This window comes from Armigeres subalbatus, chromosome 3 (genome assembly GCF_024139115.2).
Source record: "Armigeres subalbatus isolate Guangzhou_Male chromosome 3, GZ_Asu_2, whole genome shotgun sequence".
NCBI lineage: Eukaryota > Metazoa > Arthropoda > Insecta > Diptera > Culicidae > Armigeres > Armigeres subalbatus.
In genome coordinates this window covers 166,917,838-166,942,479 of record NC_085141.1, presented here as the reverse complement: position 1 = coordinate 166,942,479, position 24,642 = coordinate 166,917,838, and the positions used below count along the sequence as shown (strand labels likewise).

The 24,642-nt window shown below is 41.3% G+C and overlaps 1 protein-coding gene across 1 annotated transcript in view; it reads right to left on the bottom strand.

The window, feature by feature from the left end:
- Nucleotides 1-266: 266 nt before the first annotated feature.
- The window catches only part of LOC134224171 (SURP and G-patch domain-containing protein 1-like), a 30,107-nt gene continuing 5,731 nt past the window's right edge, over nucleotides 267-24,642 (bottom strand). Inside the window, exons 4-7 of the mRNA XM_062703457.1 lie at nucleotides 3,184-3,307; nucleotides 886-2,745; nucleotides 697-826; nucleotides 267-632 (exon numbers count right to left, since the gene is read on the bottom strand). Of these exons, the coding sequence (XP_062559441.1) occupies nucleotides 606-632; nucleotides 697-826; nucleotides 886-2,745; nucleotides 3,184-3,307 (2,141 nt within the window). The 3' untranslated portion in view covers nucleotides 267-605. The remainder of the gene's footprint in view (nucleotides 633-696; nucleotides 827-885; nucleotides 2,746-3,183; nucleotides 3,308-24,642) is intronic.

The following is a 24,642-nucleotide window of genomic DNA, read 5'->3' as shown; positions in this document are numbered from 1 at the left end:
CCACCGATTCGCTATCGGTGTCTGAAACTAACTGACTACTCGTCAGCTACGCCTATAGTTTTACACTTGTCTGCCCTGTGGTAATAGTTCTCATTATTTTCTTGAAAATTATATTCTATACAGGATAACAGGTTTTCTCGGCACGGATATTATTTCCGGTATTATGGACATAAAACAAATGATATTGGCATTTTTATGCCAAAACTCCCTCACTAATATGTGCCGAAACGCAATAGCCTGCTGAGAATACCTGTCGGTTGCCTATGTTATTTTTATTTTTTGTGAAACATTTAATATGTTTGATATAAATTAATTATTTCCCTACGGTACCGCTCAGTTATATTCAATGGAGATTAAACGTTCTTAACATTTAATGGATGGGTAATTGGTAGATGGTTCAAAAGTGGCAACTGATATTCATACCGTTGTCGTTTAAGAGAAAGCCAAAATGCAATCACATTCGCGAAAAATAAGTAAAAGTAAATTATTTGGGCATCCAACCCGGCAATTAAGCAAATACCATTGTATTATATTATTCACATTTTCCTCAATCTTCTCACGGTGCTGTGCGCTGCATATACTCCAAGCTTTGGTGGAAACTTTATTTAATAATACGCCCTACGAGGATTATTCTGATACAAATGATAGAATGGTCGGTAATTATTATACAAAAAAATTAATCAATAGTTTACTTACCAATGGATTTGGTCGAAAACGGTATGCCAACATCATTCGCTTACGATAAGCATCGTATTCGTTATCATCTACTTCGGGATTATCTGTAGAAATTATCCCCAACCCTTGATTATTATCACGTTGAGAAGCCCTTAAAAGGAATGAAAAATTAATTCAAAAGAATGATTCGCACCACATTATACAAGTTACTTGTTAATCGGTTCAACAATTCCGCTTCCGTCAGCGCCCAAACCTTGTCCGTCTTTCCAGCCTAGCTTCTGCAACATTTGAAATCCGACATTGTCCTCTTTCAGCTTGTATTCCTTATAGTCGCTTAGATTGGGTTGCCTATTATTTTTTTGCGCTTCATATTTTTCCATAAATTTACGCAATTCTTCGGGAGGTAAAAAGTCTCCAATATGATGTTTTCCTTCTGACTTCTTTGTCAATTCATTCGCCCAGAGCTGTGTGGCTTCCATTTCTTGCGAGCGCAGCTTATGTTCCCATGTACCTCCAGTTGTATCTTCATCGGAATCGTATTCATATTTAAACTTTCCACTTGCTGCCAATCTGTCAATCTCTTGTCGCTTTTTGAGCATATCTTGATAGAGAAGGTTAATCTTGTAATGATCTTCGGCCTTCCTCCATTCATCTTCCGATAAGTTGAGATGGCCATAGTTCTGGCGCACATAAGCCAAAAGAGCAGGATCAGTTCGCTGCATAGTAGATAATTTCGAGGGAGTATTGTGCTTGGCAGTTGATGCGCCTGCTAATTGGGAAGTAGATGGCATAGAAGGAGTGCTGCTAACTGCAACATCTGTGTTTGGTTCAGTTGCTGGGACAGAAACTTGATCGCCCCATCGACTTTTTCGACGTCTTGTGTTTTTATCGGGATTATCTTCAACATTTTGTATATTGGCATCGATGCTAGGTGTTGCTTTATTTTTAAAATCCGAATCTGATGAACTATACTCCCCTCTGGAATTAGTGGACACTATTTTGGCTTGTTCAAGTTTGAATTTTTTATATTCCTCAAAATTTGGCGCACTATCATTCGTCCCGTGATACTTATTTATTAGATTTTCGTACTCATCTCTTAGCAAGAAGTCTTCTAATCTAGGCAAACCTGAACGATCATAAAAACTTGTGATTTCGCTAATCCACAGCATAACAGCCTTCATCTTTTCGCCATTCAATCGTTGATCTTCCTCGAAATCACCTTGGGTACGATTGCTTCCACTCATCAACCGATTGCTTGAAAATCTTTCATGTGCTTGTATTTTACTAGACATGTCTTCGTAGAGCAAACGAATCCTAAAGTGTTCTTCTGCTCTTTTCCAGCTCTCTGGGCTAACTTCTACGGTATCGAAGCTTTGGAAAACAAACTGTAAAAATCCAGGATTTGACCTGGAACTTGGCTGTTGCATTTGTCCACCATAAGCATTAGATGATAGCTCCGAAATTGTAATTGCACTGCTATCTTTACATTCACTTGCGGCGCTAGGTTCTTCGACACCTTCTGTTTGATCACCCCAACGTGTCTTTTTACGGTGCTTTTGACGAACGGTTCTGCCGCCGCTATTTCCAGATGACTTATCACTCATCACTTCCTGCTTTCCGTCTGAAGATTCATTGAACTGATCATCAGAATCCGTTGTACTTTCTTCGCGCATGTTCCCTGCATTCATAGTTTTATGTTTGAGGTTTTTCAAATTTCTCTTCCGTGCCTCACGAACGTATTCGGTATCAGAGTCGGTTTCTGTTGTGGATTTATCATCATAAAAATGGCGTTCATCCCCGTAGTAGTTTGGCTGCATTTGTATTGGCATGTCATCTTGTAGATCTCTTTGAGAGTGAACCTCATATACAAGAGACTCGTCTTCAACGTGAGTATCGTCGAGCACGTCTGCCGGATCGTACTTAGAATCATCCATGGATCGTCCTGGTTTGTCAGCTTTGAAAGTTTGGGCCGCCGGTAAAGCATGTTCAATTCCAGCAGTTTTGAAAAGCCTAGCAACAATCATGTGTCGATAGTTTCTGTAAGCCTCTGACTGTTTGTCAAATAAGAACCTATTCGTAATGAAAAGAAAGCAGGATACTTCGTGAAAGCAATAAATGTTATCAAATGCAACATAGAACACAATACAGATGAGAATAGTGGTTACTCAGAAAGCACTTGGCACCAATCTGCTCGTATATAGTTTTGCTCGTTTAAATTATGCCTATAAGTTTTTCGATTCTTCAATAAAATTCTGTTTAAAATGGTAGTGTAATTCATAATTATAGTGAACGATTTAAAAAAAATATATAGTTTTAGTTAAAATTATTATGAAAAAGGGTCATCGAAAAACGAGTAGGTATCAAAACGACCTCCATCTTACGGCGCAGAGTGTGTCTAAGGTGCATCACACTGTTGTCTGCCTCTCTTATCGTAGTTTCCGCCGTGCGTGCTTTTTATATCGTTATGGAAGAACAAGGGTATAAATATATATAAGTAATAACATTTACCAAAGCGATGGATGTAACTCATTTTTACGTGAACTTAATTTTTCTTCATAAACATCACCGATATCGGCAACCAATTCAACTAACTCTTCAACTGTTGTTGGTAATTTATCATTCTCTGAAAATACTATACAAAAATTATAACTAAAAGAACAAATACTGTTGTCATATAATATGTAATAGAATAGAGCTGATGGAATGGACTTTCATTTATATATCTAATTTATAAACTTACACGAGGATAACTAAATAGATAATATAAAACACATTTCCTAAACATTTATTACAAGTACGGTACTTATTTCCCGCTCATCTAAAATTCGATAACCCAGAATTTGATGAAATTTAATTTCACGGATATTCACGAAAGATTATAAACATTAATTCAAACAATTGTGCCACGTTAGTAATATGGACAAAGCTGGTGAAGAAATCATTTCAATCAATCATTTCATTACCCTGTGCTATTGTAGGGTTAGGCGGGGCAAGATGGGTCACGGGGTAAGAAGGGTCAGGGCCGTTTTTGAGCATTGTGTACATTTTAATGTGAAGATTATGACTTTGTAGGAGGAATAATTTGGTTCTACTTTATTATCACTCGATTTGATGATAAAATTTTATTTTGGTAGAGTATGGCAAGGTAAAATATTTTTCAGCATTGTTTCTTATGCGAAACACACTTTCTATAAAACGTGTAATCTCGTCGAGCAATGTAAAATTTAAACATTTTTAGTAACATAGTGAACGTATTATAAGTAATGTAGGTGATGTTATACTAACTGCGTTGAAATAAATAAATTTGATCGAAAATTAGACATTCTAACATGAACTTACAAATGGGGCAAGATGGGTCAGCACATACTGAAGGGCATAGTTCGTATTCAAAACATATTTTCCATTGCTGGTTTGATCATTTTAAGGTTACTTTTTACATAATGATGTTTATTTTTTTTATTGAAAATGTCTATTTTTTGTTTTTAAGAAAGCTATACTTGGACGGCTTGTTTTCATAAAAATTTGGAGACATTTTTTAATGTAGAGCCATTTCTTCATCCAAGGCTTGAAAATTAATTTTTATTCAATATAATCATTGGCAATAAACCTATATATCTGTGTGTAATTCAATATTGAGAATAAAAACAATATTAATTGCAGTATTTAAAGGTGACCCATCTTGCCCCGCTGTTTGACCCATCTTACCCCGCCATTTTTTGATTGACAGAAAAATAGACTTCTACTTTAATAACTCGAAATGGAATAAAAAGTGGAGTTTTTGTTATCTCATACCACTGGCTTATAGATTATGAGCTATTTTTATAGATCCATGTTGAAAAGTTGAATTAAAATGTTTCTGTTTTGAGATATTCAGGATTCGCCTTAGGCGACCCATATTGCCCCATCATACCTTAAATAAATGAGTGTCTCCACTAGCCTTGCGAGCAAAGACGTAAGATTGCCAATCTGGTGATGGCGAGTTCAATTCTCGGTCCGGTCTAGGATGTTTTCGGGTCGGAAACATTCTCGACACCCTGGGCATGAGAGACTGAGGAAATGCTAATAGAATACTAAGTTGAAACGCAGGCCAAGTTGGAATGTAGAGCCATTGAAGAAGAAGATTATTAATAAATCAAATGTTGCTGGTTGCGACCACAAATGTTTCCCCAGTCACAAGACGAGTTTAGCACTACACCCAATATTTTTTTTACACGGTTGGTATTCTTCAATTCCCCGGTAAACCTGATTTTTCACAGTTTTTTAAATACCACCTGAATTTTCTTTGTATTTTTGTGATTTTTTCCATGAAGTTAACTCATAGTTTAATTAACGCTAAAGGTCGTAATCAACTAAAACCCACCCGTGTAAAAAAGAACCGGGTGTATTCCACTCACCATGGAAGCCATATTTGACGCAGGTCCAAACTTTGCGCACTTTCATATCAATTTAGTCATAAAACTTATTTTGGCCAATAATATATAAAAGAATCAAGCCATTTGGCTGTATTAGCTAGTCTTCTTTGCAAGTATGACAAAGGAAGCACATTATTGATGAAGAATCGACGAACCCGAATAAAATATATGGAAGTTATCCTCATAATGCGTCAATTTTTTGGTTTGTTAGCCACAGTACTACCCAACTAACATTTAATGTCAATGTAAATGTTATTTCAACTCGTCTATACGGCTTCAAGCTGAATATGTGTGCTATACACATATGATCAAGAACTTCTATTCAATGCTTTTACCAGCAAATCTGGCGAATCTATTCAGCTGTTTTTGACGTGTCTGCACAACTACTTTACAGCATGTTACACAATTTTTTCTCAATCTTTACTAAACCATTTAGTAATATAATTCGCTTCAATGGCGCTTATTCAGATTTTTTGAATCTGTTAAATAAGTTTTATACAGCCATTGAATTCAATTTGATTAAATATTATTTGAGAGGAGAAGTAAATTTCGGAAGTTTATTCAATTTTTTTTTGTGAAAACTCAAATATCAATTTTGTTGCTACGTAGATTCGAACTCCTGATCTCCTGATTCAATGGCCGCTGCTCTGTCATCACTGTCACTTTGACATATGTAAATAACAAAGAAAATTATGGATGTGCTTCTTCGCATACCTTATAGGTTGTTTTACTAACGCTATTTTCAGATTCATGCTGTATAAACGTTAGAAAGAGGCCTACATGCTGCTTTCAGCACATAAGTTTAAAAATTATGCTTTCAGCATTATTCCAACCATTATTCAAACATCTATCAGCATGTTCAGAAATATCGCTTCTAAATGGCTTGTTTTCTTACGCTACTGCTAGCATTAATGACAGCGCTTTGTCAGTTGCTATACACGGTTAGATGACTTTACCCATTAATGGGTACTGTGTTATTGTTGATATTATTCCCACCGTGAAAAATTCACCCATTTTCTTCAAAAAGCGCCACTACTCATTAAAATGGGTAGTGGCACTTTTTCAAGAAAATGGGTGAATTTTTCACGGTGGGAATAATATCAACAATAACACAGTACCCATTAATGGGTAAAGTCATCTAACAGTGTAAGAGCAGGTGAATACCATTGTAGCTGCATTACAGAAATCAATAGCTCATACACAGCTCCGGCAACAAAAATCAAATGTAAACATTGCGGTTTTGACGTTCCATACTGATAAGCTATTAAAAGAAGCAATATAAGGTTTACTTAAACGTTGTGTAATCTTCAAAGATACAGAAGTTGCCTTAAAGCTTCGTTAGTTCATTTATAGCGCCATTACGCTATATTGTTAGTGCTATAACAACAGCGAAAACGTTTTCATTGTGAATGTTACTCACCGTAATGTGGGAAGTTGCTAACAAGCATCTCAGTTACATACATGAGCTCTTAACCGATAAGCTTTGTTGATAATTCAGACAGAGCTGTTTTATGACTATATGAAAGCTGCATAAACGATAAAAGATTAAATATATTCGGCACACTGACTAGCTGATAGATATTTGGGTAATAGTCGAGTTGAAGTTTAAGAGATCATTTGCAGAGGCTTTTCTTTTATTCAGCATTGGCTGCTTTTATTCAAATATTATACAGCCAAAGGCTAGAAGTTGAAGCTTTTAGCACCAAAATTGTTAGTTGGGTAAGGATCGAATGATCATTTTTTCGCATAAAATGACTTTTCGACCCCTACCTACAAACAACTAAGTATTATAATTTATTTTATTTATTAAACTAAGGGTCTATTTCTTCACCCCCGCTTAGCCTCTAAACCATGCTTAAGCGTATGGGTAAGCACCGGATTATTTTTTTATTGTTGAAATCTACGTTATTATCGCGGTACAACTGCATGACTTCCCGGCAGTAGTGGCAACTCGCTAAATCTGGCCAAAACGTCACGAGACCTTCATGGGCTTTCATGAAACTTAGTACGCGGTTTTTGAGACATTCTTCCTTGAACAGCTTATAGAGTCCATCGTCTTATTCGTCACGAACACTTTGGTCTTTGCTCTGCAGCTGCATATCCCTCGCCAAATCATCAGTTTTTTGGCAAATTTGTCCATAAAAGCAAACTTAATCTAGCAGGAACAACTCATCGTGCCGTTGCCATGCAGAATTTTTGGCCAGGAAGCTGTCCTTAATCCATTTTGACGTAGGTTCCACCGTCGTTGGATTATCAACCGGGGTGTGCTGATTTTTTTTCTCTGCTCTCGGCTTCCATCTGGAATAATTTTTGACTCGCTGCACGAAACACCATGAAATTTACGAACAAAATGTGCTGCTAGTGCTGTGCAAACTGCTAGTCTGAATAGGAAATCAAACAAAAAATTAACCTGACTTTCTTATAGATTGGGGTTCTGCCAAACCGCATCAAACGGCTTTTCAACTCACTTTTGATACTTTGTTCATAAACATAAAACGGAAATCATTTCATGTCAATTACATTTGTTACATGCAGGATATCTTCAGTTATGAGGTTGAGGGATATATAATACAATTTGTGATCAATTAAATCTGCTAAACAAAAGCTTGGACAGAAAAAATATCAATTTTGGCGCTATGTGCGATTTGGCAGAACCCCGACCATATAAGCTTCAGTTTGTGTTTATAAGTTTATACCTTTCTTTATTGATACAATTATTTATTGATAAAGGTAGGGGAACGGTTCGGCACTTCATCCCATAGCTCCTATTTCCATCCCATCAAAAACAAATCAATGAAAAGGAATTTGGTTTGTTTCTTATTTTTGTGATTTTTTGTCAGCAGTGAGCACACGTGTTAGCAAAAAGAAGCGACGAGATTGGTGCTGTATTTCTTTGTTTTGCGATGAGATGAATATATGTTCAGTGAGATGGAAAACGGTGCAGTTCCCCTATATACCTAGATATATTTTTGAGATATATCTGCCGGTCACATAACATTTGCATATTGGTGACGTAATTAAATTTCAAAATTCTCTCCCGAATATGTTTTGACATGATTCTGATTCTTATGCTTAATTAGGCTTTCTGCGAGCGTGTACACACACGCACATTTCACTCACACTTTTACTCAGTTTGTTTGCAACCACAAGCAGCTGTCACGGCAAAATTAAATGGGATTGTTTGCAACCACGAACCGTGCGTTCGTGTTGGTGAGAAATGTCGGCGAGACCCTAATAGAACCCTGCATGATGACGTAGTTTGACAGTTCACAGAGCTTGTTTACAGGGACATTCTCTGGAGCAGCTTCCGGAAAAACTCCATTAAATGATTTTTAATTTTTATTTTCTTTACTTTACTTAACTTTTTGAAATCTAACATTTCATTTCCATTTGTGCTTAACATAACTTTCGATTTCAGGTTTATAGTAAGAACCTTGGCGATAGTGTTATTTGTGTATGCAAAAAAATTATCTTTGAAATATTCATCAAACCTGAAATCTCTCAAGTGTTGTGTTTCATTTCCAGCGAACTAAGGAGTTCAGTAGAGAATTCTACATTAAGAAATAGATAAACCTTTTAAATTTCGACTAAATAAACCATAGTTGATATGGAAATGCTAATGAAAAAAACGTAGTGTGCTGTGGTCGAATCAAGATGTGTTTGGTTTTCCTTGTGTCATTTTTTTCATCTCTAGATTTTTGGTTATCCCAGTAAAAAAGGATACGGAAGTTACAACTTGAAGAACAACAATCTAATTCTGACGAAGAGATCAAGAGTTTCTGTCCCGATTTTTGTGGAAGCTAACAGAGAAGTTTTTTTGTTTTATTTTAATTTGCTATTTTTGCAATTTTTGCTATTTTTTCTGCTATTTCTTTTTTTTTTTTGTTCTAGTGCTCAAAATCGTTTGATTTCTTTAAATTATTTCCCTCATTCAGTTAATTATTCTCTTGTGCTCCTTGAATTATTATTATTTTTGAATTTACCATAGAGAAATGTGGAAAGGCATGGTCCATTCACAGTCGTTGTTTTATGGCCAACATTGATGAAGAGTGGACCAAACAATCTATCTATAAACTGCCAGAAAAATATATTAAGCTCTTTTAGTGGAATGTATTCAACCGTCTAAGACGAATTAAGTACTGTCCATTTAATTCCACCAGTTAATTTTCGTTATATTTGCAGATACGTATTTCGACCACAACTGTGTGGTCGTCTTCAGTGTCTCGTACTTGACTCGTATAGTAAAGCACACAAAGCTTTCGTGTGGTCATTAAAATATTTGAACAAAAAGTAAATTGAATGAAACTGAGGTTTATCAAAATAGAGATTCAATTCTATACTTACTTATATGTCGCACTTTATGTTTATGTATATTTCTAACTAGAAACTAAATTCAAGAAACGATTCAAGATTTCCGGACAGTTATCCACGTAATATATTTGAGTTTCGTCAGTTCTCAAGATGATTTTGGAGAATCGCTGTTGGATCAAAAGTCAGATACAAACGATGGAATCTGGAGGATTGGATAGTTTCAAATATGGTGAGTCCGCTCCATGTTTGCTTGTACAAATTATTTTACTAAATACGGGCTAGGTGCAAAGATGTATATTTATAATGTATGTCAATGTCATTGACATAAGTGCTTCCCATTTCTCTACGACAACAGCGCGTTAATTAAAAAAAACCTTTACTCTCGTCTAACACGGAAAGGTAAAATAACCAGTAGTGGACCCCCTAGTAGTGGAATTTCGCACTTCCCCTTTGGCAGGTTCTCCCTTTGAAATTTCATACAAAAATGTTTATATTATGCTGTAATAATGCAAATATGAGTGTTCACTGCGAAAAAATTCTATATATAGTATATCGCCTTTATAAATTTTTGCAATAGCTCCACCCTAAAATAATCGGCATGGACCCACACATAAATAAAAATAATTGCTCATTCGGGTCCACACCTAAAATTTATTTAGATATAGATTTTATAAGTAGTTTGCGCGGAGAATAATTTTGTGCGTGTAAGTAAAATCTATGGATCTTCGCCATTAAATATGTGTGGATCTTTAGTAGTGTAGGGTCCAAATACTATTGGTCATTTTACCCTAATCAGCACAAAATTAAATTAAGTTGTTCTAAATGTGTTTAATATTGAGTTCTTTCAACAAATTACTATTTGTTCACCTGAAATTACCCATATTTGATGTCGTTTGTGTATCTCTCTCTAACTCTCGCGAGAATTATAACTTCAACAAAAATTAACACGGGCACAATAATCGGTCGACTTCTCTCAAGACCTCTCCAATGTAAATTTAAAACGATATTAACAATTATGTGTCCAACCTTCGAGAGCTAATAGTTTCCAAATTTACATTCACTACTCTGCCCATGATCGCATATTTGTAACATTTGCATTTTTGTCGATTTTGAGATAAGCTCATGAGTCATCTCCAAATTGCTAGTTCTTGCAGCTGACCAGGTGATGTAAGAAAGTTTATTCCCAAAAACTCGAAAAAACTACCAAGTTGTTTTGTAACATTAATCAAAGTGACCGCATAACCGTTACACTAGAAAACTTTATTGCCGGTACGCCATGTGCTGTGTATAAAAATATTCGAAATTATTTTGCATTCAAATACCAAGTAGTGGAAATCTTTCTACCGAAGATTCCAATTGGATAAAATGTTTGTGTAATTTTTGGGAATTTTTAGAAAATCATTGAGATTTGCATACTTATTCATATCACAATCTTCATCGTTTCATTTCTACCATGCCTACTTATGTCGATCGTTACAAATATGCGATCATAGGCAGTACTATACCATCATAAATAGTGTCTTCGTTCTTGTCATTATTAATTGATAGAGTAATGAATCGCGTTGAACACTATTTCCACTAGCAGAAGCACTCCATTCTTTGCTCTAAGCTCATTTTCCCCCTATATTTATATTTGAAATAGTTATTTGATGGCTTTTATCGGCACAGGGGTATCTCCTTCTAGTTTCGAGTGCTCACAGTAACAGTTATAACAGATTCAGCCCTAGATCACAATATATATTTATTCTGGCCTTTGCTTCTATTTTGAAAAGAATATTTTGGTTGCTGGATGAAGATTCCCTTTGTTCTGCTGTCCGAAACATGTGTGGTACATACCTGTCAAATCGTATGGATTTTCCTTCTTTGACATTTAGCTCCCCTATCCTCGCCAGCAAAATATGTTTCGGACAGCGACGACAGCGGTGGTCTTTGTCTAGTGGCTAAAGTATCTTTTTGTTTTGACTATCACTTTTGTCAACTATCTTCCTCGCTTTCCATTTTGTTAGTAGAAAATGCATTTTAGACATAGCTAATTCTTTGAAGAGTGGTTGAAATCACTGGCGGAGACAGAGGTGGGGCACCACGCGATGCAATCACACCATTGTTCTCGAAGGCTATTGTTCTTGCGCTTAGTGGTGCCCCACCAAAAAACAATAGCTGGCTCCGCCAGTGGTTGAAATGTTAGTACCTATTAGGTTGGTAAAAAAATAGATCATATATGCAGATTGTTCGCGAGAATCAGAAGCTTTTGATCTGCTTGTGCGGTCGATATGTGAATAGATTTTATTAATAACAATGTTGTACTTGAAAACATGCCTCAGAGACGTTTTAAATACTTAAACTATCAAAGTATCAAATTTTCTGTAGGAATTGAGTGAAAAATAGATCATGTTTGTTTGTTGCTTGAATGACAAACGTTCAGCATTCATAGGTTGCATGCAGTCGTGATTTATTTAGTGGGCAGAACGATCGGCCGGTCATCACAAAATTTGTTCTGCTTTGTGCGGTTAGCAGAACGATCGACCGATCATCGAAATGTTGTTCTGCTTTGTGCGGGTGAGTGCATTAATCAGAAAGTGAAGATTCAGTTCGCGTCAGTAAGCAGAACGATCGGCCGGTCATCGAAAATGTTGTTCTGCTTTGTGCGGGTAGCAGAGAGATCGGCTGGTCATCGACAATTTTGTTCTGCTTAGTGCGGTCCGTAATTAAAATAATTAATGTTCGTTCGATTATGTTTTGAATTGATCAAACTACACGCTATACACGGCATACCGTTTACCAAAACGAACCCTGCCACAATACCTACCCCATATATCCAACATCCCAGTGATTTCTCGTGGAAGTGCAGATGACTCGTCGGCTTCTATCAAAGCGAGTATCACGTCAACAATTTCCTACCTATTCCTCAATTGACCTGCATTCGGACACGGCCGGCGCTGGTATTGCTTATTTTTGGGTCACCAGTTCTTACACATTGAAGATGATGTTAGTCCCAAACTTCATCTGTTGGTTCTCTGTGTAATTACAGCTGACCTGGCAATAACGGAGTAGCAACCGTGGGCGGTCAATTATGCTCATGCTCATGCTCATAGTTGATATGGAAATGCTAGCGAGGGCACATTTGTGATGGCATATATTGCCCTCCGCTCGCTTTTCAAATCGACTTCTATAAAAACATTCTTCATGCCTGCCGTATCCTAACGGAACTATCAATTCTATACTTTCGCCTCTAATGGCTATCATGAACATGTACGTCCAAGTTTGGAAGATGATATTAGCATTTCCATATCATTGTAAATCGTTTAACTTCACGTAGAAGTAACACACACGAAATCATTAATTTAAACCATAGTTGTTGATATATCTGCAATAGTACCGATTCTTGTAATTAAGCTCCATAAATACCATTTTTCATGAATTATTTATCAAAAATGGATTACTTAAAACACTGACACGCTTTGCACGTTCGATTCCTGATTTAGTATTACCACGTATCACTCTAATTACCAAAAGCCTTCGAATGAGCCTAAGTATCATTTGTTCATTTACGCTCAATAGAAATTATTTGTGTTTGGAAAAATAGAGAAATGCATTCAGTATTGAAAAAAAAAATTCGCATTTATTGACATGCAAAACCACGGTGTCTCTATGGGGAAACATTATTTTTCAAAAATCAGTATCTCTGAAACACCCACCATGTGAAAGTATATGCTCTCCTCTTTCATATAGTGGATAAACTAAAATGTTCTATGGGGGGATCTAGAACATTTTTTTTTCACTATGTTTGGTGCAAACTCTGGGCTGCAAAGTGGTGAGTTGACATCAAGGAAGGAGCGCCCAACAGAGCTCTGGTCCCCACAAGTTCCTATCTCACGCTTCGACGGGTCGTCCGATGACAAAAGACCGCCAGCTAAGGGTTGTGTACTTAGCTGGTAGTGCAGTCTGGGCACTGCGTCTGTTCACCAGGAGGTGCGGCTCAAACAGCGTCTGCCTGGTACCCAGCGGCTGATCAACGAAATGCTGTATCGCGTCAGCTATACCTAAGGTGGCAACCCCACCAGCGCGATGTAGATAACGCGACCCCGGTAAGGTAGCTTACTGAAGCCTCTCATATACCACGAAAAATGGAGATAGAAGAAAAAGAGAACGTTATTTTTGGCAACCGACCCGGCAACGAAATAATGACTATGATTGGAAACTCGGTACCTGGAATGTCAGGACCCTAAATGAAAAATTCGATCACGGTTGTCAACTGTATCGAACGAAAGATCACAGCGAACGATGCGTTACAATATCCAGCGATTGTCGGTGGAAGGAGTATCGGCTGAGTACCGCCAGAAGCTCGACGAACGGATAAGTGCAATCAACGTTAGCGACAACATCAACGATCTATGGGAGTCGATCCATGGAGCGGTGAGCACAACAGCACGAGAAGTGGTAGGCACTGCACAGAGGCGACCCAGGACGGGTTGGTTCGATGTAGAGTGTCAGAGAGTGACAGACGAGAAGAACGTTGCCAGAAGCCGAATGCTGGTGTCGGGTGCCTAATCAAATAGAGATCGGTACAAGGAAGCAAGAGCAGCCGAAAAACGAACCCACCGCAGGAAGAAGAAAGAGTACGAAGAACAAGTTAGTAGTGAGGCGCAGGAAAAAATGGAGCAGAACGATATGCGGAGGTTTTATGAGTCTGTCAATGGCATACGGAGAAAGACAGCGCCATCTCCCGTCATGTGCAACGACCAACAAGGGAATTTGCTGACAGATAAAACCGAAGTGGCTGCCAGGTGGAAGCAACACTTCGAAACTTTGTTGAATAGTGGAAGTGATAGTGCATCGGTGAACAGAATAAATGTTAGCGACGATGGACAAGCTGTGGAGTCACCTACACTAGATGAGGTTAAAAAAGCTATTAAAGAGCTGAAAAACAATAAGGCTGTGGGGAAGGACCAGCTCCCGGCTGAACTTCTCAAACATGGCAGTGAGCAGCTTTATGAAGTTCTGCACCATATAATGTCGAAAATATGGGTAGACGAGGAAATGCCTGCTAGCTGGTTGGACGGCCTCATTTGCCCTCTCTTTAAGAAAGGGCACAGACTGGAGTGCGCCAATTACCGAGGAATAACCCTCCTAAATTCGGCGTACAAAATTATGTCCCGTATTCTGTTCAACAGATTGAGACCGCTTGAAGAGTCCTTCGTCGGCGAATACCAAGCAGGTTTTCGTGAGGGCCGATCAACAACGGATCAAATGTTTACCCTGAGACAAATCCTTGATAAATTCCGGGAGTACAACTTGCAGACACATCATCTGTTTATTGATTTCAAGGCAGCGTACGATTCAGTGAAACGGAATGAATTATGGCAAATTATGCTTGAACATGGTTTTCCGGCGAAACTGATACGGCTGATTCGTATAACGTTGAACGGATCGAAATCAAGTGTAAGGGTTGCGGATGAAATATCGACGTCATTTGTTACCTTAGATTGATTAAAGCAGGGTGATGCACTCTCGAATCTACTGTTCAATATAGCGCTCGAGGGAGCGATTAGGAGAGCTGGCTTGCAAAGAAGCGGTACCATTATCACAAGATCGCATATGCTCCTGGGTTTTGCGGACGATATCGATATTATCGGAATTGATCGCCGTGCCGTGGAAGGGGCTTTTGTGCCTTTTAAGAGGGAGACAGCGAGGATTGGACTGGCTGGCTTGAAGGGCCTGACACCAAACTCCCTAAATATCCGGAGGGCCATTCCTCCTTTTTTTTCGGTGGACCATGGTGCACAGTTTCACTTAGAGTCCCTCGCTGGTTCTCGGACGATGATCAGCCGCCCCTAACATGGAGAACAGACGCTGTTGTGATCCGATCCTGACATGGAGAACAGACGCTCATTAAGATTTGCACCGCCGGAGAGGAGCAAACCCCCCCTTCCCTGTCAGCATACGACCATAGTTCCCACCGGGGTTGATTACCCGATCTTCCTTCCCTTCTAGGGATAGGAGTTGCTGGGTGAACATTTTATTCATATTATTATTATGAGGTATGGTTAACAATAATGTGAAAGGACTATACAACTGAAAAGCGCACTTTGACAACCTCACTTGTTCTTGAAAATTTCAATATTTAATATTGATTTTAAGATGGTGTAGTTGAAATTCGAATATTCTTGTAATTTTGTAGTTACATAACTTAAGGTTAGAAGCCAAAGTTACTATTTTTTAGCACAAATTGATATTTACCAAGGCCTATTACCTATAGATAACTATAGGTTATCTACAGTAATAATTTGACGGGATTCACAGTAGTTATGATCGATAGGATTAAAATCTTTGGTATTGCCAACTACAGCAACAGTTCGCTAACTGGGCACTTTTTAACTGGACTGCTTTTTAACTGGGCGTTCGCTAAAAAGATATTTTAGTTACCAGATAAAGATTGTCGCTTCGGTTCCCTTTGTTCTGATGTCCGAAACATGTGTGGTACATAACTGTCAAATCGTATGTATTTTTCCTTCCTTGACATTTAGATCCCCTATCCACGCCAGCAAAAGATGTTCCGGACAGCGACAATCTTTATCTAGTAACTAAAATATCTTTTGTTCGCTAATACTAATGACACACCGGTGGTATAAGTGGGATCGATCGTAGTAAGCATCGCGACCGGACGCGAAAAAAAATCTCCACGTCAAAATTTTGCGTTTTCTAATCACCGCAAAATAATACAATTCGGCTGGTGTTACGGCGAAGCAATGAAGAGAGCACTATTTACGATGGCGAATTTTTAACGCAGAGTATAATAATATCGCTTGACTCAATGTGAACGCACTTGAAATTTTGATAAGCTGAACCAATTTTTCTGTAGCAGCGACAGCAGCATCCTTGACATTAACAACCATCGGAACTCAGCTATGAAACTAACCTTCGCAAACGACGGATCGGCCACAATTCTAATGGAATCATAGTAGGATGAGAAGCAAAATGCATGCATGAAACATATGTTGTTTTCTTGGATATCCCTGGTGCGCCATGTTCAAAGCAGGAGCTTTTTTGATAGTGGAGGAACCAAACCGGTGAGCACGTTCCAATTATTTACTTTTAATTTGTTTTATTTCATTGCTTCATAATCCTAAATAAAAAATACCACTTAATACGTACAGGGCATCGTTTGCTGCTATTGCCGCGGATATTGTGGGAGTCCCAGGTATTCGGTTCACGCTTTAGTTAGCAACGGTGGCTCTTCTAGACCTTCTATTCCCTGAGTAGATAGTACGAATAAGGGCGTCCTTGTGAAGTTTTGGTGTACCTGTTATGAACAACTAGTACATCCCATTCCCTACACTTTCTGAAGAAACTTATCTTTCTTCAGAAGTGAATCCTTTTTGTAGTACTAGTCTTCGTAACAAAAAGGGCACCATTACGGAGCATGAGATCTGATCAAATTATTCGTAGTACTACTTGACAACGCCCCCAGCTGGGTGAGGGATAGAGGATGACACACACACACACACACACACACACACACACACACACACACACACACACACACACACACACAAACACACACACACACACACACACACACACACACACACACACACACACACACACACACACACACACACACACACACACACACACACACACACACACACACACACACACACACACACACACACACACACACACACACACACACACACACACACACACACACACACACACACACACACACACACACACACACACACACACACACACACACACACACACACACACACACACACACACACACACACACACACACACACACACAGGAGGTGGGAGCTCGGGACTTGTTCCCGAGCGCCAATGAAAAACCACCAATCGGCGTTTCTCTCGGGAGATGACCGGGCCCTGGTACCAGTTCACTGGTTCCCAGCCAGCCCAAGCGGAATCTGCCTAGGGACGTGGCGGGGTTTGACAGTGGGCTCTGTTGAATCTCTACAAAACCACAAGTCTATAAGCAGCTCTGTACAAGCGACCCGTGCCTCTTCCAAAGCACTTCAGCCCATCAGCAGGAGTGCCAACCGGCACATTAGGATCGATACCAGTAAGGTCCTAATTACGATATACTGGTTACGGCTTACGACAACGGACAGAATTTGGATAGTGGATTGGAAACGACGACATTGGGCTGACGGTCGTGCTGTTCTACTCCCTGAGTAAGGAAGGGTGACACCGGCTTGAAATGGCGAGTGGGCTAACAGTACGGCCGCCTCCGTCCCGGTAAAAAACTAGCAGTCCTCCGAATACGTTCAATACTCGTCCATCAATTTTATTGGTGAGTACTAGGCTCGGTTGAGATTCTCCCGATTGCGCGATCGGCTCTGAACACGGCCATATAAGTGCGCCCGTGTCAACCCTAGCATGGACCTCACTGCTTGCAAAGACAATCCATGGATCATAAGCGACTACGTACGACGGGTGGAGATAACGGTTTGGAGGGGGGACCCTACAGAATGAGTAATTCGACATACAACACAGAAGCAGATGCAGGAGCGGCGAACCCGTTCGCCAGTAGTGGGTTGGTGAGATCACCGCCACCAGCGACAGTAGTGCTACAGCAACAACAGCAGCAGCGGCCTGGGCAAAGTGAGTTAAACAAGCCCTCACAAAAGCCGAAAATAGTGGCAGCGAAGAAATTGGTAGAAGAGCTCCACACTTTCGTGGATGGGAGGAACAACGTCCATAAGGAGATTAAGGACATGGTTCACAAGATCCGGAAGGCGCTAGTATCGGCAGCGATTGAATTCGATGCAGCAGCGCTGAGGGCCGACGAAGCGGAGTGCGCATTAGCGCTGACTAAGGCTCCTGCTGTCCTAGCTCCGCCAGAACAGGGCCATATCGGCACAGTTCCGTTGAACTCCAAAAAGCAAGGGAAAGAGAAGCTGGCAGGAGTGGGGAGTACATCAGCCTCCATGACTCCCAAAAGAGCCAGAACCTCGCCTGGAGACGGGAGGCCAGGCGGACTCAAGCGGCAAACGCGGGAGGACGCAGTCGAAGGAACAGACGCTACTTCACAGGGAGAAGGGTGGAGTACCGTAGTAGGCCAGAAGGAGAAAAGAAATAGACAGTTGAAGCGAAAAGAGGCGAGAAAAATGGAGCAGTACAAGAAAGGAAAGCCTCCGTTGCGTCAGAAACCGTCTAAGGGACAAGCCGTACTCGTCAAGGCCAAAGACGCTACGACGTATGCAGCGCTCCTGAAGAAGGTTAGAGAGGATCCGGAGCTGAGGGACTTAGGCGAGAACGTAGTAAGGACCAGGCGCACTCAAACCGGAGAGATGCTCTTCGAGCTAAAGAAGGACCCTACGGTTGATAGCTCGGTTATGCAAGAGCGTATTGCAAAATCGCTGGGCGCAGAGGCGGAAGTTAAATCCCTGACTCCAGAGATGGTAATAATGTGCAGGGATCTAGATGAGATCACGTCAGAAGAGGAGCTCAAGGATGCACTAAAGTCACAGTGTAATCTGGGTGAGGTGCAAATGACTATCCGAATAAGGAAAGCATACGGAGGCACACAAACAGCGATGATTCGTCTGCCAGTAACCGCTGCTAAAAAGTTCTGGAGGTAGGGAAACTGACAGTTGGATGGTCAAATGCCCATTGAAAGCCGCCCGCCAGTGAACAAACAAATGGAGAGATGCTTCAAATGTTTGGGCTATGGACACCGGGCAGGAGCTTGCAAAGGTCCGGACAGATCCAACAAGTGTTGGAAATGCGGAGAAGCAGGTCATTTTGCGAAAGACTGCACGCAAAGACCCAAGTGCATGCTTTGCACACCAGAGGACGGAAATGACCATCAGACGGGTGGCTACAAATGCCCTGTATATCAGAAGGCGATCGCAGGTCATCAGTAGTGGACATAATTCAGATTAATCTGAATCACTGCGATACCGCACAGCAACTGTTATGGCAGTCAACAACAGAAACGATGTGTGACGTAGCGATAATTGCAGAGCCGTATCGAGTTCCTCCTGATAACGGAAACTGGGTGGCTGATAGAACGGGAATGGCTGCAATACAAGTTATGGGCAGATTTCCTATCCAAGAAGTGGTAGAGAGTTCATGTGAGGGATTCGTGATCGTCAAAATCAGCGGCGTTTACGTATGCAGTTGCTATGCGCCTCCAAGATGGACAGTGGATCAGTTTAGCCAGATGCTAGAGCGGTTAACCGACAACCTGATCGGACGAAGGCCGGTAATTTTGGGGGGTGATTTCAATGCCTGGGCTGTGGAGTGGGGCAGCAGAGTCACCAATACGAGAGGGTATATTCTCCTGGAAGCTCTGGCGAAGCTAGATGTACGACTGTGCAATGAAGGCTCCGTAAGCACATTTCGGAGTGACGGAAGGAGTCTATTATCGATGTCACGTTCTGCAGTCCTTCGTTGATGGCGAACATGAACTGGAGAGTTAGCGAAGAGTACACCCATAGCGATCACCAGGCGATTCGCTATTGTATTGGGCAACGAAACCATGCGACAACACAGAGAAGAGTGACCGCTGAGCAGAAGTGGAAGACGAAAGCCTTCGACAAGAACCTCTTTATAGAGGCACTTCGACCGGACAACAGTTTCGAGAACGACGATGCGGCCGAACTAATAAGAAGGATGGTAGCGGCTTGTGATGCCGCAATGCCGCGAAAACTGGAGCCTAGGAGCAATCGGCGTCCAGCCTACTGGTGGAACGAGAGGCTCAGTGCACTACGCGCTGCTTGTCTTAGATCCAGGAGGCGGGCACAGAGAGCGAGGACGGAACCAGAGAGAGAGGAGCGCAAGGCGGCGTTCCGGGAAGCTAGAACCGCATTGAAACGGGCAATCAAGATTAGCAAGTCAGATTGCTACAAAGAGCTATGCCGAGAAGCAGACGCCAATCCCTGGGGCGACGCGTACCGCGTTGTAATGGCGAAGATTAAAGGCCCGTCGACGCCAGCTGAAACGTGCCCATACATGCTGAAGGAAATCGTGGAGGGTCTCTTCCCGAAACACAAACCGACTACGTGGCCACCGATACCGTACGGAGAAGAAGAAGCGATTTCCGAGGGTCGGCAAGTGTCCAATGATGAGCTGGCAGATGCTGCGAAGCGCCTGAAAATGAAGAAAGCACCGGTCCAGATGGAATACCAAACGTGGCCCTGAAAGCTGCAATTTTGGCATATCCGGATATGTTCAGAACGGTACTCCAGAAGTGCCTAGACGAGGGTAACTTTCCAGAAATGTGGAAGACCCAGAAGCTGGTACTGCTGCCAAAACCAGGAAAGCCGCCGGGACATACGGCCTCGTACAGGCCTATTTGCCTGATAGACACAGTTGGGAAACTTCTGGAGAGGATCATCCTAAACAGACTGACGAAGTGTATGGAGGGTGAGCGTGGACTGTCAAACATGCAGTTTGGATTCCGCAAAGGAGTATCGACAGTGGATGCAATTCGCACTGTGCTCGAGAGTGCTGACAAAGCATCTAAACAGAAGCGAAGAGGAGATCGATACTGCGCAGTGGTTACGATAGACGTAAAGAACGCGTTCAACAGTACCAGCTTTGAAGCCATTGCCGCTGCGCTGCATAGAATGCGGGTTCCTGAATATCTTTGTCGCATCCTGAAGAGCTACTTTGAGAGCAGAGTCCTGGTGTACGACACGAACGAAGGGAAAAAGTCGATGCGTGTTACAGCGGGTGTTCCTCAGGGCTCCATACTCGGCCCAACCCTCTGGAACGGAATGTATGATGGAGTCCTGACATTGCGGCTGCCCAGGAAAGTGAAAATCGTGGGTTTTGCGGACGACGTGTCATTAACAGTGATGGGCGAGACACTCGAAGAAGTGGAGGCGTCTGTGACAGAGGCAATAGCCACGATCGAGAGCTGGATGAATGGAGTTAAGCTACAAATAGCTCACCACAAAACGGAGGTGCTATTAGTCAGCAACTGCAAGGCTATCCAGCGGATGGAAATCGTCGTCGGAGGACATGCGATTGCTTCGAAGCGATCACTGAAGCACCTGGGAGTGATGATCGACGACCGGCTAAATTTCAACAGCCACGTTGACTACGCCTGTGAAAAGTCGGCGAAGGCAATGAACGCAATAGCGAGGATCATGCCAAACGTTGGCGGCCCACGAAGCAGCACGAGGCGTCTGCTAGTTAGTGTCTCGTCATCGATACTGCGGTATGGGGTTCCTGCCTGGGGCAAAGCACTGCAAACCAAGCGAAACCGGGAAAAGCTGAAAGTGTGTTTCGGCTGATGGCCATACGAGTTGCAAGTGCGTATAGAACGATATCGTCGGAGGCAGTATGCGTTATCGCCGGGATGGTACCCATTTGCATCACCCTGGCGGAAGACATCGAGTGCTACCAGTGCAGAGACACCGGAAGCATGAGAAAGGTGGCGAAAATTCGCTCGATGGCGATGTGGCAGCAGAAGTGGGACAGTACTGAGAAAGGAAGGTGGACCCACCGGCTCATTCCAAATCTGTCGACGTGGATGAATAGAAAGCATGGCGAAGTAAACTTCTACATGACGCAGTTCCTGTCGGGCCACGGATGCTTTCGGAAGTATTTACATCGGTTCGGACACACCAATTCCCCGCTATGTCCAGAATGTGAGAATGTTGAAGAGACGCCGGAGCACGTGGTGTTCTATTGTCCGCGGTTTGCGGAAATTCGTAGAGAAATGCCTGTCTCAAGGGCGGATAATATCGCAGAGCAAATGTGTCACGAGGAAAACACGTGGAATTCGGTAAGCAGAGTCGTGACGCACATACTGTCGGAGCTGCAGCGTAGATGGAGGCGAGATCAGCGAATAAGTGCCAATTCTGGGGAGTATTCAGCGCAGTGAGCAGTGTTTGGCTTCGGGTCGTCGCGGCGCCGGTGAACCGGAAGTTTTCTGCCAACCGGAATCCTCGGACCGACCTTGGCACTCGAACAGCCAACCTGCAGAAGAAAGAAGAAGAAAGCGATTGGGGTACGTAGGGCACCCGAGGACGATGTCGAGAAAATGCGTGAAAGCGTCCCCTGCGATAGCCGCCGGTAGTCGGGGCACCACCAGTGCGGAAGTTTCCTTCACCGGAACTGGTGGACCACCCTCGACGCCGGGGGGAGTCACGAGGATTCGAGTCAGGAAGTTCGGTGCATGACCGTCGAGGGATCGAGACTACGTTGCAGTGGAGCAGTGGATTAGCCAGCCAATCGGCGAACTAGCCTAAGCTAGGGGCCGGAATTTTAGAAGAAGTGCATGAGCACAGCCCCCCCCGAAGTAGTCGCAGCATCCCGTGGTCCCGGGGGGATCGAGGCAAGGAGGATAAGGGACCCGGTTTATCCGGGAGGCACATTTTTAGCAGGTCGGGAGGAGCCCATCCCTGTTCGCCTTCGAGCATAGTGTGGATGCTCGAGGTGTCTGTCGCGCAGATTTTTGATGGCCTTTAACCCTTATAAAAAAAAAAAAAAAAAAACACACACACACACACACACACACACACACACACACACACACACACTAATGACACACCGGTGGTATAAGTACCATGGTACAAGAATCGTGAAATTAGTACCATACCAATTATTGTCTTTATCAAAGATAGTCTTGGAATAATTTTCTTGTCCTCTTGTACCATGGTACAAATACCACAGATGTGTCTTTAGTATAACTGAGCCATTAGAGTGGCCAGATTATATTTGATAAATCGGTAGTTTGACTGTAAAAAAAATCGGTAGTTATCGGTAGGCCGGAAAAAGTACCAAATCAAGCTCTATCTAGAATAAGGGCGAATGTCGCAAGAGAGAATTCTCTTCGCCGACTTCCCCTCTTTTAAAAAGAAGTGACAAGTAGCTGTTTTCTTCACGATTTATTACCTCAGAACGAAAGAAAACAATGACAACTTGCATTCTGAGGTGTCAAACCGAGAAGAAATCCTCTGTATATTTAAAGGGGCATTTGGCCTCATGTTGAAAAATTTCATATAACCTCTTTCAAAATATGTAAACCTCACGATTGAAAAGTTCATCCTTGAGAGCCATAGTTTATTGTTTATATGCACTTTCCTTATCATAAATAAAATCAGTGTCGATCAAGCTCAGATAAATATAAAATTTCCTAAAACTCTTCTAGTTTGAATCTGAACCTAAATTAAATTACAAAGTTCGTGGTTTACCCAGCCGTGTTTTTTTATGTATAAGATGTATTTCAATTTAATCATTACCTATGTTGCTGTTCAGAAAAATTCCACATTTGTAATAGTGGATTGGTTGACAATCAGACTAATCCCCTTTACATATGAGGAACTTTTTTGAACACCAGCATTTGCAATCAAATTAATCTTCCGATTCATTTGAGGTTCAAATCCGCATAAAATAGAACTAAGCGGTATGACAACTTCAAGTACTTCAAGTATCTCAATTGATATAAATTGAATTTAAAATGGCTGAAATGCATGTTTCTCAGATTCAAAATCAATATGTACTGCAAAACAGCCTTAATGACTGCTGATTTACTCTAAGCATTTAAAAAGTTTACAATGATATGGAAATGCTATTATCATCTCCCATACTTGGACGTACATGTTCATGATAGAATTAAAAAATTATTGGCGAACTTCAGACCGAACCATTATTCAAATTTAGCCGCATAACATGGTTAGCTTATTTTATTTTATGTTATGTTATTTTATGAATTTCGTTGCTCATGAAAGGGTGCAATTTGGAACCACTGTAGAATAAACAGTGAAATCTCTTCTCCTTGATTCAAGAATAGTTGTATCATCACATTTGGATTTGGTTGAGAAATACCACACTCGTCTCTTCGCTGCAAAGAAAAAGCTTCCAATCCACCAGAAAACCCAATATTTATAAAAAAAAAACTCGGAAAGCAATTAGATTAAGATTTGGAGAAAGCCTAAATTGCAAAAAAAAATCAGCAAGCATAACTTCCTTAGCTTCAAAAAAATTCCAATTCGTTAAGTTATAACTATAGCGGAAAGTTTCGAAGAAAAATGCTCGTGACATCAATGTTAGTTATTGAGCAAACCTCAAGGGGTGGGTCGCTGAGCACAATTAAATTTGTGTTCATTTTATTTTTTGTGACGATTCGTGCCGCAGTGTGCCATAAATTGTGCCTCACCTTATGTGTGACAGGTTGTCATTTTGACAATCAGAAAATTCTGGCAACACTTTCAAATGTCATGACATGTTACTTTTTAGCGCGATGAAAAAATCAATCACA